We start from the raw sequence: 16,281 nt of genomic DNA, 5'->3' as shown, positions 1-16,281 counted from the left end.
AATTTGAGATTTCTCTCCATTTACATAATAAGTTGTCTTTTTATTCTCCCAACCAAAATGAATAACCTTACACTTATCAACATTACATTACATCTGCGAATTTTGGTTCATCATTTAACCTAACAATTTTTAAATGTTTAATTTCTTCATCACAACTTACGCTCCCACCTACTTCAGTGTCATCTGCAAATTGGCTATCATACTATTTCCTTAATAATGGATTCCAACAATTTCTCAATGACAGTCCTTTCTGGGCAGCTATGTTATCAAAACACCACTCGAGAACTCAAACAGACCAACATTTACTCCAGTGATTATGTTAAAAATCAGCTACCAAGGCATCCAAGTCATCTCCCCTTTGAAGGGAAACCATTGCTCAGTGACAGATTTGTGGCAAAAACTTTCAGTTCAGTCTATTCTGCCCAGCTTTGCTCTTGGTCCAGGGTGGCATAGTGGTTAGCACTGCTGCCTCACAGCGCCAGAGACCCGGGTTCAATTCCCGACTCAGGCGACTGACTGTGTGGAGTTTGCACATTCTCCCCGTGTCTGCGTGGGTTTCCTCCGGGTGCTCCAGTTTCCTCCCACAGTCCAAAGATGTGCAGGTCAGGTGAATTGGCTATGCTAAATTGCCCATAGTGTTAGGTTAAAAAAACGGGTAAATGTAGGGGTATGAGTGGGTTGCGCTTCGGCGGGTCAGTGTGGACTTGTTGGGCCGAAGGGCCTGTTTCCACACTGTAAGTTATCTAAAAAAATTCTATCTAAGTCAGCTCACCACCAATTGATTTTTCTTATGCTGGATCTACTATTGTCATTTTCCTTCATCATCGTAAACTTACAATACAATGATCACGAGTCTATTAAATATTTCCCTCAGTAACATGATCCACTTCAAGAACCATGGCCAGTATATTATTTCTTCTTGGACTGGATACATATCGCTGCAGGAAACCTTCCCGAACATAATCGCTGTATATATTTGGGCAATTAAAGATTCTCATTATAATTATTCTATAATGTTTCTCTGTAATTTTTCTGATCTGTCGTTCTGCATTTTTCCAATTAATCTGAGTGGGCAAAAACTTGGCATATAGAGTCATAGAGATGTACAGCATGGAAACAGACCCTTCGGTCCAACTCGCCCTTGCCGACCAGATATCCTAACCTAATCTAGTTCCATTTGTCAGCACCTGGCCCATATCCCTCCAAACCCTTCCTATTCATATACACATCCAGATGCCTTTTACATGTTGTAATTGTACCAGCCTCCACCACTTCCTCTGGCAGCTCATTCCATACACGTACTGCCCTCTGTGTGAAGAAGTTGCCCTTAGTCCCTTTTATATCTTTCCCCTCTGCCCCTAAACCTAAACCCTCTAGTTCTGGACTCCCTCACCCCAGGAAAAAGACCTTGTCTGTTTATCCTATTCATGCCCCTCATGATTTTATAAACCTTCACCCCTCAGTCTCTGATACTTCAGGGAAAATAGCCCCAGCCTATTCAGCCTCTCCCTGTAGCTAAAATCCTCCAACTCTGGCAACATTCTTGTAAATTTTCACAATTTCACAACATCGTTGCGATAGGAAGACCAGAGCTGCACACAATATTCCAAAAGTGGCCGAACCAATGTCCTGTACAGCTCCAACATGACCTCCCACCCCTATACTCAATGCTGAATTACATTGTGGGAAAATATGAGCTTAAGGACTGTGGCAGGAAAAAATTGAAGGGGTGTGTATATTATTTAAACTGTGAAAAAACTGCAGAAAGTTGTAGCTCTGATGGATTTTGACTTCCTTGTCCATGGATCACAAAAAGCCAGCATCCAAATTCAGTGGGTAATAGGAAAAGCAAATAGAACAATGGCCATTATCTCAAAGGGAATGTAGTATAAAAATAGGGAGGTCTTGCTAAAACTATACAAGCCACTGTAAACAGTTTTGGGCCCCTTATTCAAGGAAGGACACACTGCACTGGAGCCAGTACAAAGGTTGATCCAAATGGAGGACTGTCTGAGTTCTCCAGTTTCCTCATTTCCCCTCCCCCCACCTTGTCTCAGTACCAACCCTCGAACTCAGCACCACCTTCCTAACCTGCAATCTTCTTCCTGACCTCTCCGTCCTCACCCCCACTCCGGCCTATCACCCTCACCTTATCACTCTCACCTTAACCTCCTTCTACCTATCGCGTTTCCAACACCCCTCCCCTAAATCCCTCCTCCCTACCTTTTATCTTAGCCTGCTTGGCACACTTTCCTCATTCCTGAAGAAGGGCTCATGCCCAAAACATCGATTCTCCTGCTCCTTGGATGCTGCCTGACCTGCTGCGCTTTTCCAGCAACACATTTTCAGCACATAATTAAAATATACAAGATTCTTAGAGTCTTGCCAGGGTAGATGTAGAAATGCTGTTACAGCTTTTGAGCAATTCCAGAACCAGAGGATATAGATTTCAGAGTAAGAGGTTCCCTTTTAAGAGATCAATTAGGAATAATTTCTTCTGCGGTTTGAGAAACTGGAATTCTTTACCACAGAGGTCTGTCGAGGTTGGATCATTATATTCAGGACCTGAAGACAGATCAGCAATCAATAAGGAAATAAAATGTTTAGGGGAAAAGGCATGAAAGTGGTGTTGAACATTACCAGATCAGCCATTATCTCACTGAATGGTGGAGCAGACTCAATGGGCTGAACGGCCTACTGCACCTCCTAAATGGTTTAAGGTTGTTTATCGTATCCTTAGGAGTCTTATTATTAGATTACCTACAGTGTGGAAACAGACCCTTTGGCCCAACAAGTCCACACCGACCCTCCGAAGAGTAACCCACCCAGACCCATTTCCCTCTGACTAATGCACCTAACACTACGGGCAATTTAGCATGGCCAATTCACCTGACCTGCACATCTTTGGACTGTGGGAGGAAACCGGAGCACCCGGAGGAAACCCACGCAGACACGGAAAGAATGTACAAACTCCACACAGTCACCTGAGGCTGGAATCGAATCTGGGACCCTGGTGCTGTCTTATAGCTTGAACCTGTTGTTGTGGAGAAAATAGTGGAAGCTCATATCCTTTTAAAACTTATTGCAATATCAATAAATTTATAAATGTCTTCTCCTCATGTTAGATCAATATTTACTAATGCAGCTCCCATAACTCATGCCATTAAACCTTGAGAAGTTGCTGCACTTACTAATAAATGCATGTTTCTTAAAACTACCAAAGAAAAAATATACCCATGACAATGATTGTTGCAAACTCCTCCTGCTTTTGATTGCTGCAATATGTATGAATGTACCATCTCACACATGAATAGTCCAAAAGGAAGATGTTTCAATGGGGAAGGCTCTGGCTTAACAACATCATCAGACATTAATGTTCTGTGGAACTTAAGTTCTTTGGAATTAGCACTGGGAGTTCATACAGACACACTGGTTCCAAAGCTTGTTAGCCTCTAAGTACTATTTACATTTCTATAGCAGTTCACAGGAATCGGATTGTTGGAACAAATCATTTAAAACTTGCATAGACGCATTTCATTATGTGGCTTCGTTGCCTCTGTAAGCTGCTGCCTAGAATACTGAAGTTATTCATTGCATCTGGGTTTCGTTTTCAAGGGTGTTTTTAAGGCCCAGTTCTAAGATGCAAGAAATCTAGGAGGTATTATTTGGCGAATTTCAGAAAATTATTCATTCCAATTAATCTTTCATTGGCACCCAGTTTTGGCATTTTAAATGTTGGCTTCTTTAAAGTTGAAGGTGTTCTTGAAGAACCACCAGCAGGACACAACCCGAAAGAGACTGATGTGATGTCTCAGATTATCAGTCACTTTAAAACCAATCTCTTCTGATCTTACTCGGCCAAGACATTATTCAATAACATAGAATATAGAACATAGCAGCGCATTTCAGCCCTCGATATGTGCTGACCTGTGGAACCAATCTGAAGAAGGGCTTATGCCCGAAACGTCGATTCTCCTGTTCCTTGGATGCTGCCTGACCTGCTGCGGTTTTCCAGCAACACATTTTCAGCTCAGAACCCAATCTGAAGCCCATCTGTCCTACACTATTCCATTTATTTATCCAATGACCATTTAAATGTCCTTAAAGTTGGTGAGTCTACTATTGTTGCAGGCAGGGTGTTCCACGCCCCTACTATTCCCTGAGTAAAGAAACTACCTCTGACATCTGTCCTATATCTATCACCCCTCAATTTAAAGCTATGTCCCCTCGTGCTAGCCATCACCATCTGTGGAAAAAAGGCTCCCATTGTCCACCCTATCTAACCCTCTGATTATCTTATATGCCTCAATTAAATCATCTCTCTAATAAAAACAGCCTCAGGTCCCTCAGCCTTTCTTCATAAGACCTTCCCTCCATACCAGGCAACATCCTAGTAAATCTCCTCTCCATCCTTCCTATAATGCGGTGACCAGAACTGTATGCAATACTCCAAGTGCAGCCGCACCAGAGGTTTGTACAGCTGCATGATCTCGTGACTCTGAAACTCAATCCCTCTACCAATAAAAGCTAACACACTACATGCCTTCTTAACAAATCTATCAACCTGGGTGGCAACTTTCAGGGATCTATGTACATGGACACAGATCTCTCTGCTCTTCTACACTACCAACAATCTTACCATTAGCCCAGTACTTTTATTCCTGTTGCTCCTTCCAAAGTGAACCACCTCACACTTTTATGCATTAAACTCCATTTGCCATCTCTCAGCCCAGTTCTGCAGCTTATCTATGTCCCTCTGTAACTTGCAACATTCTTCAACACTATCCACAACTCCATCTGCAAACTTACTAACCCGTCCTTCTACGCCCTCATCTAGGTCATTAATAAAAATGACAAACAGCAGTGGCCCCAAAGCAGATTTTTGTGATACACCACTAGTAACTGAACTTCAGGATAAATATCTCCCATCAACCACCACCCTCTGTCTTCTTTCAGCTAGCCAATCTCTGATCCAAACCGCTAAATCACTCTCAATCCCATGCCTAATGTTTACTGTCAGTATTTAAATGCTAGCTTGTTAAGGTGAAGGTATTTTTATTGTTTCTCATGAAAAATAAGATTTTAAATCACTGTCAATCCACCACAAGAGAGCTTGAGTTTGAAAATACATGACTATCAAATATATTCATGTTTTTTAGTTAGCTGCACATTCCTATGACTCTAAAATGAAGTATCATTGATCATCAATTTCTTCATAAATTAACAAAAATAATTCCAAAGATTTCAATGAGTGTCCTTATAACAAAGGTATTTCAGCCTACAGTCATGGCCAGTCTTGAGGGCAGGACTGGTTTTGAGTATAATGATTTAAAAGTGTCACCAAAGATCATGAAAATTTGAGTATGCCAAAACATAAATCACACTTAAATTTCTGTTTGCATTGGTTACATTGACATTGCCAAGAAAACAATCAGATTGAGCGAAAGCATAATGCATACATCTTTCAAACTGGAGCCTACTTAAGGAGCTGCACCACCAAAAGTGGAAAATTTTCACATCTGTCTTCTGTTGTGCCAGGGACCAGGCTGATCATTTCAAGCTGAACGTACGTTACTTCTGCATTTGCGGAGTTAACCCCAAGCTTACAGTCAGCTACTGCGATATTGTTGACATTACTTTGCCATAGTGGGCATAGAGACTCTGGTTTCACAATGCTCAATTAGTAAATCTTGACACCTATAGCCTGACATCTCACCTTTGGAACTGCAAGTTGCAGAGTCACCATACTAAGTGATTAAAGTGATAATTAAATATCAGTATTTATACTTTGCAGAAATGGTGATTTTTGTCCATGTGTTTAAACAGCATAATCTATATTTCCCCTCAAGACTGTAAAAAGTAGCAATCATGAATTATTCAAGGATGTGTGACTGACTCCTTCCTCAATTTTCCTTCAGCAAGATGCCGGAAGCTGTTTGTTATGACTAGTATTTGTATAGCACCTCTCACAGCCACAGAATAGCCAAACCGCCTTATGACCTTTTGAAATGTAGTCACTCTCATAGGCAGTCAATTTACGCACAGAAAGCACCCACAAAGAGCAATGAGATAATGACTGGTCTGTTTTAGTGGCTTTTGGTTGAGTAATAAAGATTATCCAGGACATTGCTGCGAAATCTGCTGACCCTCTTTGATCAACAGATATTTTGAGCAAGATTAGATTTCAAAATCATGAGCGGACTAGACAGAACACATAGTGAGAAGCTATTCTCGCTTATATATGTAGATTTAAAACCAAGGTAGGATGCAGAGGGGATAAATATTTTCACTCAGTGAGTCATTGGGGTATGGAATGCACTGCTTGGAATTGTGGTGGAATCAAGTTCAATTGAGGCATTCAAAGGGCACTGAGAGATTATTTGGTTAGAAATAGTGTGCAAGGCTTTGGGGAAAAGGCAGGAGAGTGAAACAAGATAATAGGATTGGTGCAGGCAAGATGTGTCGCATTAACTGTGATACTTTGCATTTTTGAGAGGGGGCAGATGGTGCCTCAGTTTAACATCACAGCTGAAAGATAGCATGTCTGACAGTGCAACAGTCCCATGTTGCAGCTTGGAATGTCAGGTTTTTATGCTCTCATTTCTGGAGTGGTAGATTTAGATTTAGATTTAGATTAGATTACAGTGTGGAAACAGGCCCTTCGGCCCAACAAGTCCACACCGACCCGCCGAAGCGAAACCCACCCATACCCCTACATTTACCCCTTACCTAACACTACAGGAAATTTAGCATGGCCAATTCACCTGACCCTGACCTGACCCTGCACATCTTTGGATGGTGGGAGGAAACCGGAGCACCCGGAGGAAACCCACGCAGACACGGGGAGAACGTGCAAACTCCACACAGTCAGTCGCCTGAGGCGGGAATTGAACCCGGGTCTCTGGCGCTATGAGGCAGCAGTGCTAACCACTGTGCCACCGTGCCGCCCACCAGTTGCTTGTATCCATGGTACTTGTATCCATGATCTTCAAACTCAGTTGCAAGAGTCCTAGCTATTGTTCTACAGCTGACACTGAAGTCACACAGCAATCTCCTTGATAGCTTGGCTGAGATGAAGTCAAATGTTTGGTTAACTGTGCAATGTGTAGAGCTGATGGGGCTGAAATCATTGGTAGGATGAAGAGATTGCAAAAGGAAAACAGGACTGAAGCTGATCACAGAATTAGGGATTTGTGTGATGTTTGTAAAGTAGAGGGAGTGATCACGGGTTGTTATAGGAGCAGATTAGCGGCAGTTCCACTTAAAACACTTATGGCAGCGAGGGTAGCAGTAGAATAATGGAGTTGAGAGATAACAAACCAGCAGTGCAAATTGTTTGACCCCATTCCTGTAGCACATTGGATCATAATTTTTCATTGCTCCTGTCACACTGCACACATAGGCATGTATATGCACATCGATATTTCACCACTGGCGCACAGTAGCAGCAATGTACAATCAAGAATACACACTATAGCAACTCACCAAGGCTGCTCTGACAGCACCTTCAAAACCATGACTTCTACCACCCAGAAGGACAGGAGCAGCTGATACATGGAAACACGACCAGCAGGAAGTTCTCCTCCAAGCCTACACCATCCTAACTTAGAATTTTATTACTGTTTCTGCACTGGTACTGAATAAAAAATGTGGAACACCCTTCCTAAGACATTGTGGGTGTACCTTGACCCTAAACACCACTGTGGTTCAAGTGGCTTAACACCAACTTCAGTAATTAAGGTTGGACAACAAATTATGGTTTAGCCAGTGGCACCCATATCTCATGAAGGAATAAAGAAAATCATATCTATGTTCTATATATCTCTGCAAACTGTCTGGTATGGGGAGCCCTGTTTTTTTAAACACTACCCTGCCAAGAAACAATGAGCTTAGTTGTGAAACCTCCTTAAACACAATTGAGAGAAGTCATTTAGATTAGCAGACATAAAGGATGAAAATATTTCTAGTTATTCCATTCCTATCTGAAATCTATTTCTACTCAGTATTGTTTAGTACTGCACCTACCACACAATACAGCTGACCTGACATTGGAAACTCTATGAAAATTAGACAGCAGTATCATTCAATTTCAGTTAGTTGCGATGTTGTCAGACTCTTAAGGGTTGAAGTGTGTTTGTAAATTATTTGTAATACAACAGTGATCAGATTTGTGTAAAATCCTTACACACGCTAATCTAAATCACTAACTGATTTACTCTGAATAGGTAAATTCTGTTAAAATGACGCCCGTAGAAATATTAGACAAAAATGACACCCAGTCTTTTCTGTTCATCCAAAAATATTGCCCCTACAACCAAAAATTAATTTATTCACTAATTTTACTGGGGATGCAGTTGCAAATAAACTGTCCCTGTATGACAGTTTGGAAATATTCTTGTATATGATTTTATGAAATATTTCAAGTTGTTATACTGGCTTCCTTTGCTTTAGAAAAGCAAATGTCTTGATAGGTTAGACTAAAGTATGGTAGAACAAGAATGGATATCCTGAAATCTCTTGCACTATTTACAACTGAAATACTGGACAAAGTAAAAATGTCATTTAAGCAAATTTTATTTCACAGCAATTTGTAAAAGTACCACAATCCACATAAGCAATAAAATCATTGGTTCTGAAATAAATTACACTTTTCTTAATCACCAGTTAAGTGGGGAAGCAAGTCAAAACTTTGTTTAAACTTAATTTAGAAAATGAATTGTTGAATTTCTTTGGGAATCCCCAGTGTCAATGACTAAGTCAGGATTTGTTGCCCACTTGATGTAGGAACATAGGTACAAGAGTAGGCCATTCAGCCCCTCAAGCCTGTTCCATCTTTCAAAGAGATCACAGCTGGTATGTGACCTAAGTCCATATATCTTAATATCTTTACTTAACAAAATAAAATCTATCTCGGTTTTAAAATTAACAATTTACATATTAAAGAACCAAAACCAGCAAACCCATTCTAAAAGATGAATGACTTAACAATCTAGGTTTGTTCAATATATCATTTCAGCTGCATGAGACTGTAATCTTTTGCTATAAATTCTGTGTCTTATAGTCCTATTTCACAATCACTTTGGGGTGGCACGGTGGCTCAGTGGTTAGCACTGCTGCCTCACAGTGCCAGGGTCCCAGGTTTGATTCCAGCCTTGGGTGACTGTCTGTGTTGAGTTTGCACATTCTCCCAGTGTCTGCATGGGTTTCCCCTGGGTGCTCCGGTTTCTTCGCACAAAGATATGCGGGCCAGGTGAATTGGCCATGCTAAATTGCCCATAGTGTTAGGTGAAGGGGTAAATGTAGGGGAATAAGTCTGGGAGGGTTGCATGAATCGGAGGGAAATGGGTCTGGGTGAGTTACTCTTCGGAGGGTCAGTGTGGACTGGTTGGGCCGAAGGGTCTGTTTCCACACTGTCGGGAATCTAATCTAATCTAATTACCTGAAGAAGAAGCAGTGCTTTGAAAGCTAGTGCTTCCAAATAAACCTGTTGGACTATTTTAACTTTGTCCACCCTTGTCCAACACCAGCTCCTCCAAATCATCACTTATACACATTGCCATTTGTGGAAGTTCCAAATGTCTGCACTTCCTGTGAAGAAGGGCTTCCTAACTTCTTTCCTGAACAATCTGACTCTAATTCTCAGACTATGCCCCCTAGTTCTAAAGTCCCCAATCATTGGAATTAGGGTAGTTAAAAAAGAAACTGTCTTTTCCTGTTCATATCTTGAAGACTTTGATGACATTACCATTTAATCTTCTAAACTCCAGAGAAAACAGACTAAATTTGATTAATCTCTCCTCGTGACCTAATTTTTGAAATCCAGATATTATTCTTGTAAATTTACAATGGATTCCTTCCAAGGTCGGTATATCCTTCCTAAGGTACGGTGCCCTTATTTGCTCACAGTAACTCCAACAGCAATCTAACAGACGTTTGTGTAACCGCAGCATAACTTCTGCATCTTGTACTCCAGTCCTCTATATATAACAGCCAGCATTCTGTTAGCTTTCCCTGATTATTTCCTGCACCTGTTCATGACATTTTAAAGAATTGTGCACATGAACTCTCAAGTCTCTTTGGACATCAACTGTATTTAATTTCATACCATCCAGAAAGTACCCTGTTCTATTCCTTTTCGGTCTAAGATGGATTGCATCACACTTGACTGCATTGAACTCCATCTGCCACAGTTGTGCCCATTCACTTAGTCTATCAATTTCCCTTTATAGGTTTATGCTATTATCTAAACTGTTGACAGTTCTGCCTAATGTTGTCTCATCAGCAAATTTGTGTATATGACATTCTACACTGTTATCCAAATCATGAATAAATAATGGAAATGATCAAAGGCCCTAACACCGACCCTCATGGGACACCACTGTCTCCCGTGCCAAAGAAGTCTTCAGCATCCTGTCTCTACGACTACCGTGCCGTTGCGCTTACATTCATCATCGTGAAGTGCTTCAAGAGGCTCGTGATGAGGCATATTATGACTCTGCTGTCCCCTCACTGGGGACCCTGCAGTTCGTGTATCGATCAAACCGCTCAACAGATGATGCCATCTCCACCACTCTCCATCTGGCCCTCACCCACCTGGAGGAGGAGGACATCTATGTCAGATTACTGCTTACAGACTTCAGTTCTGCATTTAACACAATCGTTACTCAGCACCTGCTGGTCCTAAAGACCTTCCTTTGTAACTGGATCCTGAACTTCTGACTGGGAGATCTCAGTCAATCCAGATTGGGAACAGCATCTCCAACACCATCTCACTGAGCATCGGGGCCCCCCAAAGGCTGTGTGCTCAGACCACTGTTGATCACTCTGCTGACACAGGTCGAATCACACCATCATGTTTGCTAATGATAGAATATAGTGGGTCTCATCAGCACGAATGAATCAGCATACAAAGAGGAGGTGCAGCAGCTAACAGACTGGTGAAGAGCCAACAACCTGTCTCTGAACGTGGACAAGACGAAAGAGATGGTTGTTGACTTCAGGAGGGCACGGAGTAACCACTCTCCGCTGGACATCAATGGGTACCCCTTGGAGATCGTGAAAAAGCACCAAATTTCTTGGCGTACACCTGGCAGAGAATCTCACCTGGACCCTCAACACCAACTCCATAGCCAAGAAATCTCAGCAGCGTCTCTACTTTCTGCGCAGGCTGAGGAAAGTCCACCGCCCACACCCCAACCTCACCACATTCTACAGAGGGTTCATTGAAAATACCCTGAGCTTTACACCTTAACAATCTACAGTCCCAGAAAATAGCAGGAAATAATAGACAGGATAAATGCGTGGGTTGAGTGATGGTGCAGGAGGGAGAAGTTCAGATTTTTGGGATATTGACACCAGTTCTGGGGGAGGACGGTCTACACCTGGGTTGGACTGGAACCAATGTCCTTCGGTGCTTTTGCCCAACCAGTCAATGGTTGGGCAACTTAGATTAGCTTTTCTCAAAACAGACCAAAGAAGGAATAAATAAAAAATAGAAACGTACCTTCAATGCTACAAAAAAAACCTAATCTATTTATCTGGAAAAGAAAGTCCCACAGATGAGCTGGCTGCAACTGGATCCTTTGAAAATAATAACAGTTAAAGTCATAGACTGTGATTAAAGGATGTGTATGGAACCTCTCAAATTGAGGATGGCCATACTGTGACAGGATTCAATGTTTTCATGATTTTATCAACGTATTAGAAGAACACAAAATGAGATCACCTTCCCTCAGGTCTGTGGCTGTCGAGCCCATAAAATATGCATTGTTTTATGTTTGTCCAGTGACGATGATGTTCTGCTTTGAGCAGTGCTGAGTGGGGACTGTGATTGGTGTGTGCTCACTATTATTGAGTGAGGGCTTGACACTCCATTTTTTGTGTTTTGCACCTTGTTGGTAACTTGTGAATGGCTGAAGAAAGTTACTGAAATACTTTGTGACGTTGATCATTGATGTAGACAGGTGATGCTAGAGTTTAAACTACTTGCTTCTTATATTTGAAAAGTTAATTTAAAAAATTCCCAGCTGCAGGTGTAATCTTGTTGATGGAACATTATCACCTCAATTCATGCCTGGATTGTTCACCATTGAGACCAGCATTGGTTGTCCACCCCAAATTCGCAAATATAATTGACTGACTTGTCAAGATAATTCAGCAGGCACAGCAATCCAATAGCTTCATCATCACTTTAACTGCAATCTAATTTTAATGCATGTTTATAACTGTTAAAAATGAAATTCAAACTCTCAAACAGCAGTGGGAGGTGAATTCATTATCTTTGGATTTGTGCGCACCTCAGCTACTCAGCTGTTTTTACACTACAATGTTTTCACTTGGTACATTATCAGAGACCAGGTGCATCGAGGTAAGGTGCATTCGGTACTACTGGAATTACACAGAGTATTGCGTCTTCCCTTAAGAAGTTCATGCATAGGTTGAAAGGGTTTCTAACTTGTTTCCTTAGAATCTATCAAATCAATTCTTCACGCAAGGTAGGAACACAGTAATGTAGTCAGAGGAAACAATGCAAGTTGCTACAGAATAGGTTGTTCCAACATTCCGCAGTATCCATGTGTTTCATTCACCACAGAGAATTCTCATTATATCCTTTTGTTTACAGTGAAAATTCATACAGCAAGGTACAAAATATGCACTTTACTGAACAAAATTATTCACTACCATGTTACACAGAATACTTTCTGCATCACAGTTCTGACCTGCTTTTAAGTATTAAATAAAGCTTAGCATGCTCCAATCACTCTGCATTTATGGAGGTCCAGAATTTACTCATTCAACATCTATATTCTCATCTTCCTCCTCCTCCTCCTCATCATCATCCTCAAACGTCTGTTCTGATAAATGAGCAAAGCTGTGAGAGCGAGCAGCAACCTGTGCAGCAAGAGCTGAGGCAAATTGGAGGACAACTGGCCCATGTCTTTCAGCAAGTCCCTGTTGAACAGCTGTCTGCAGCTGCTCAGATGCAGCTGTCTGTGAATTTTCTTGCTTTTGTATGGAACTGTCTGCAGTCTCTGAGCAGCAAACCAAGCATCCACTTACAACACTCGTGCTAATAGTGTCACTTGGATCAGCATCTTTGCTACCATCCAGATGTACATCAATGCAGTCTGGACCTCTTCCTCTGCAACATTCTTGGTTATTCATCAAGCAGTCTAGTTGATTGGCATCTACCCCTTGGGAGCTGTCATCACGAACTTTATGGTCTTGTACATTTGCATCTGCCTCCTGACATTCCAGTGGGACTCCCTCCAGTGGGACTCCCTCCAGCTGCATAATGTCTGCAGATGAAACTGTTTTCAGCGCAGCTATGAAAGAAGTTTTGAAGAGTGACAGGGTTAGTTAGATTCTTACATTACCATTTTTTAAACATGATAATTCTTAATAAAAATCCCATGTTGATCATTTTATAGTGTTAATGTTGCAAAATGTAGCTGTCTTGTTCACCTGTCACATCCCTTTTCTATTTTGAATTACTCACATTGCAACTCTTGCTTTATTTAAGCTAGAGCAATGACAGCTGTAGAAAATAATGGGACCCTGCACTAGCAATGAAATCAGATGCCCAATAACAGACTTCAGACCCAGTTAAACAATTTATCTCCCAGCTTGGCTTTCTTCATTGCTAAAATGAAACAATATCAACTGTGGCTCAGTGGAAAGCACTCTCACCTCTGAGATTAGGTGGTCAAGGTTTCAAGCCCCACTTCTGACAGATAAGTGCCCCTCCAGGTTAAAATTTCAGCAGGGTACCAAGACAGTGTTACACAGTCTAATATGCCGTCTTCCAACGAAACAACAGTATGCCCTCTTAGGTGCATGTAAATAATTCCACAATATTATTTGAGGATGATTGGAGGAGTTCTCCCTAGTGTCCTGCAACATCACTAAACTGCAATTGAGTGAAAACAACTGCCTGATTGCTAATCATTGTTATTTATAATTGCATTAGAATCACACAGAAGGCCAACATGTGGTCCTATCCTATTGTGCTGCCTTTTTGAAAGAGCTATTAAATTAGTTCTATTCCAGTCGTGACGATAACAAGGACAGCCTGGTGGACCTCATAGAATGATTAGGTTAATCTGGTCCTGGCTGACAGGTAACAACAGGAGGGTCAGACATCCTGTTCATTCTGTGAGCTGGCTGTGAGTGATCAGTGTTAAGGACTCTCCATGTGTAAATAAAGGGTGATTGGTGACTGGATACCCACCTCTGTGAAGTTATTTCAATTCTTTGCCCATTTAGAACATAGAACATAGAACATAGAAGAATACAGCGCAGTACAGGCCCTTCGGCCCTCGATGTTGCGCCGATCCAAGCCCACCTAACCTACACTAGCCCACTATCCTCCATATGCCTATCCAAAATTTCTCATAACTTTTTTTTGAAATAATGTTTGTTGCTTCAAATTTAGATTTCCCTATAAGAAAAGACATTGCTTTGTTCCCAGGGTGTTGTCTGTGGGAGTACTATCTCAAGGGTTGTAGTTGGTGAAATAGGCTCACCACTACCTTCTCAGGGCAACTGAGGGTAATGTCACTGGAAGGTAATAAACCAGAGGTCCAGGCTCTGGGGAGACTGGTTTAAATCCCACCACAACTGGTGGAATTTAAATTCAGTTAACAAATCTGGGAGTGAACTTTAGGGAAGGAACTCTGCCATTCTTATCCCTATAGGTGACACCAGATCCATGGTCACACTATGGTTGACTCTTAACTGCACTCTGAAATGGTCAAGCAAGGGCAGTTAGGAATGGACAACCAATGCACATGCCATGCAAGGATAAAGGGTGACAACAACAAGAACTGTGTCAGCACTTTGCGTAGTTCATAAACAATGACAAAAATTCTATCAACTCAACAGGAGGAAATGCTATTGCTCACCATAATCGTTGAAGAGTAGCTGTTTCCACTTTTGCCTCTCCAGTTCGGAGGCCTTGAACCCCAACACACTTTTCAGCTCCTGAAGCATTCTCCTGGATTCCTCCCTCTCTTGCCTCTCCTTCTCCTGTTCCTCTTGTGACAAGTATTTCAACAAGCCCCCTCTGAAATCTCCATCTGAATCAGATTCTTCTACGTAAGCCTCAAGTTCCTGGAGTCAATAGATAGAAAGAGACAGAGTGAACTAGCTGGTAGATTTGAACCCCAGGTGCCAGGGTCGAGGATATCTCAGAGTGGATGCAAAACGTTCTCAAGCAGGAGGGTCATCCGCCAGAGGTTATTGTACACATTGGCACAAATGATATAGGTCAAAATAGGGATGAGATCCTGTGGAGTGATTATAGAGAGGTAGAAAGAAAATTAAACACCAGGACATCGTTGGTGGTAATCTCCAGATTACTTCCAGTGCCGTGTGCTAGTGAAGGTAAGAACAGGAGGATATGGCAGATGAATGTGTGGCTGAAGAATTGGTGCAGGGGGCAGGGATTCAGGTTTTTAGATCATTGGGATCATTTCTAGGACAGAAGTGACCTGTTCAAGAGAGAGGGGTTGCACTTGAACTGGAGTGAAGGGCTTTTGTCCAAAATGTCGGTTTTCCTGCTCCTTGGATGCTGCCTGACCTGCTGTGCTTTTCCAACACCACTCTAATCTTGACTCTGATCTCCAGCATCTGCAGTACCCACTTTCGGCCAATATCTTGGCAGCCAGGTTTGCTAGTGCCACAAGGGAGGGTTTAAATTAGATTGGCAGGGGTTTGGGATCCTCAACAGCAGGAAAGCAAGTGCGAGGCTGGAAGGAGATGCAGTAATCAGAAATAGTAAAGTGAAGAGACAGGTCAGGCTGGAACACGAAAGGGAGCAAGGAATGCCTGTGGATTAAATTGCATCTCTTTCAATGCAACAGAGCTGACAGCTGAGGCCAATGAACTCAGAGCGTGGATAGGTACGTGGCACTGGGATATTATAGCCATTACAGAAACATAGCTAAGGGAGGGACAGGACTGGCAGCTTAATGTGCCAGGGTACAGGTGCTTTAGGTGGGACAGAGGTGGAGGAAAGGGGAAGGGAGAGTTGCATTTTCGATTAAGGCGAGTCTCGCAACAGTATGAAATAAATGAAGGATCATCCAGTGAGGCTTTGTGGGTGGAGCTAAGAAATAAGAAGGGGATGATGACGTTATTGGGTTGTACTATAGGCCCCCAAATAGTCAACGGGAATTAGAGGAACAAATCTGCAGGGAGACTGGGGAAACTTGCAGGAGCAGTCGGGTTGTCTGAGCAGGGAATTTTAATTTTCTTAACATATTCTGGGACAGCTACAGC

The 16,281-nt window shown here is 42.0% G+C and overlaps 1 protein-coding gene across 1 annotated transcript in view; it reads right to left on the bottom strand.

The window, feature by feature from the left end:
- Positions 1-12,637: 12,637 nt before the first annotated feature.
- Positions 12,638-16,281, bottom strand: part of vezt (vezatin, adherens junctions transmembrane protein) — a 105,812-nt gene continuing 102,168 nt past the window's right edge. Inside the window, exons 11-12 of the mRNA XM_087999721.1 lie at positions 14,904-15,111; positions 12,638-13,325 (exon numbers count right to left, since the gene is read on the bottom strand). Coding sequence (XP_087855847.1) covers positions 12,790-13,325; positions 14,904-15,111 — 744 coding nt within the window. The 3' untranslated portion in view covers positions 12,638-12,789. The remainder of the gene's footprint in view (positions 13,326-14,903; positions 15,112-16,281) is intronic.

This window comes from Chiloscyllium plagiosum, unplaced genomic scaffold (genome assembly GCF_037043375.1).
Source record: "Chiloscyllium plagiosum isolate Xiang-an unplaced genomic scaffold, Cpla_swu_hap1 HiC_scaffold_23, whole genome shotgun sequence".
Classification (NCBI taxonomy): domain Eukaryota; kingdom Metazoa; phylum Chordata; class Chondrichthyes; order Orectolobiformes; family Hemiscylliidae; genus Chiloscyllium; species Chiloscyllium plagiosum.
This window is presented reverse-complemented; position numbering and strand designations above follow the sequence as displayed.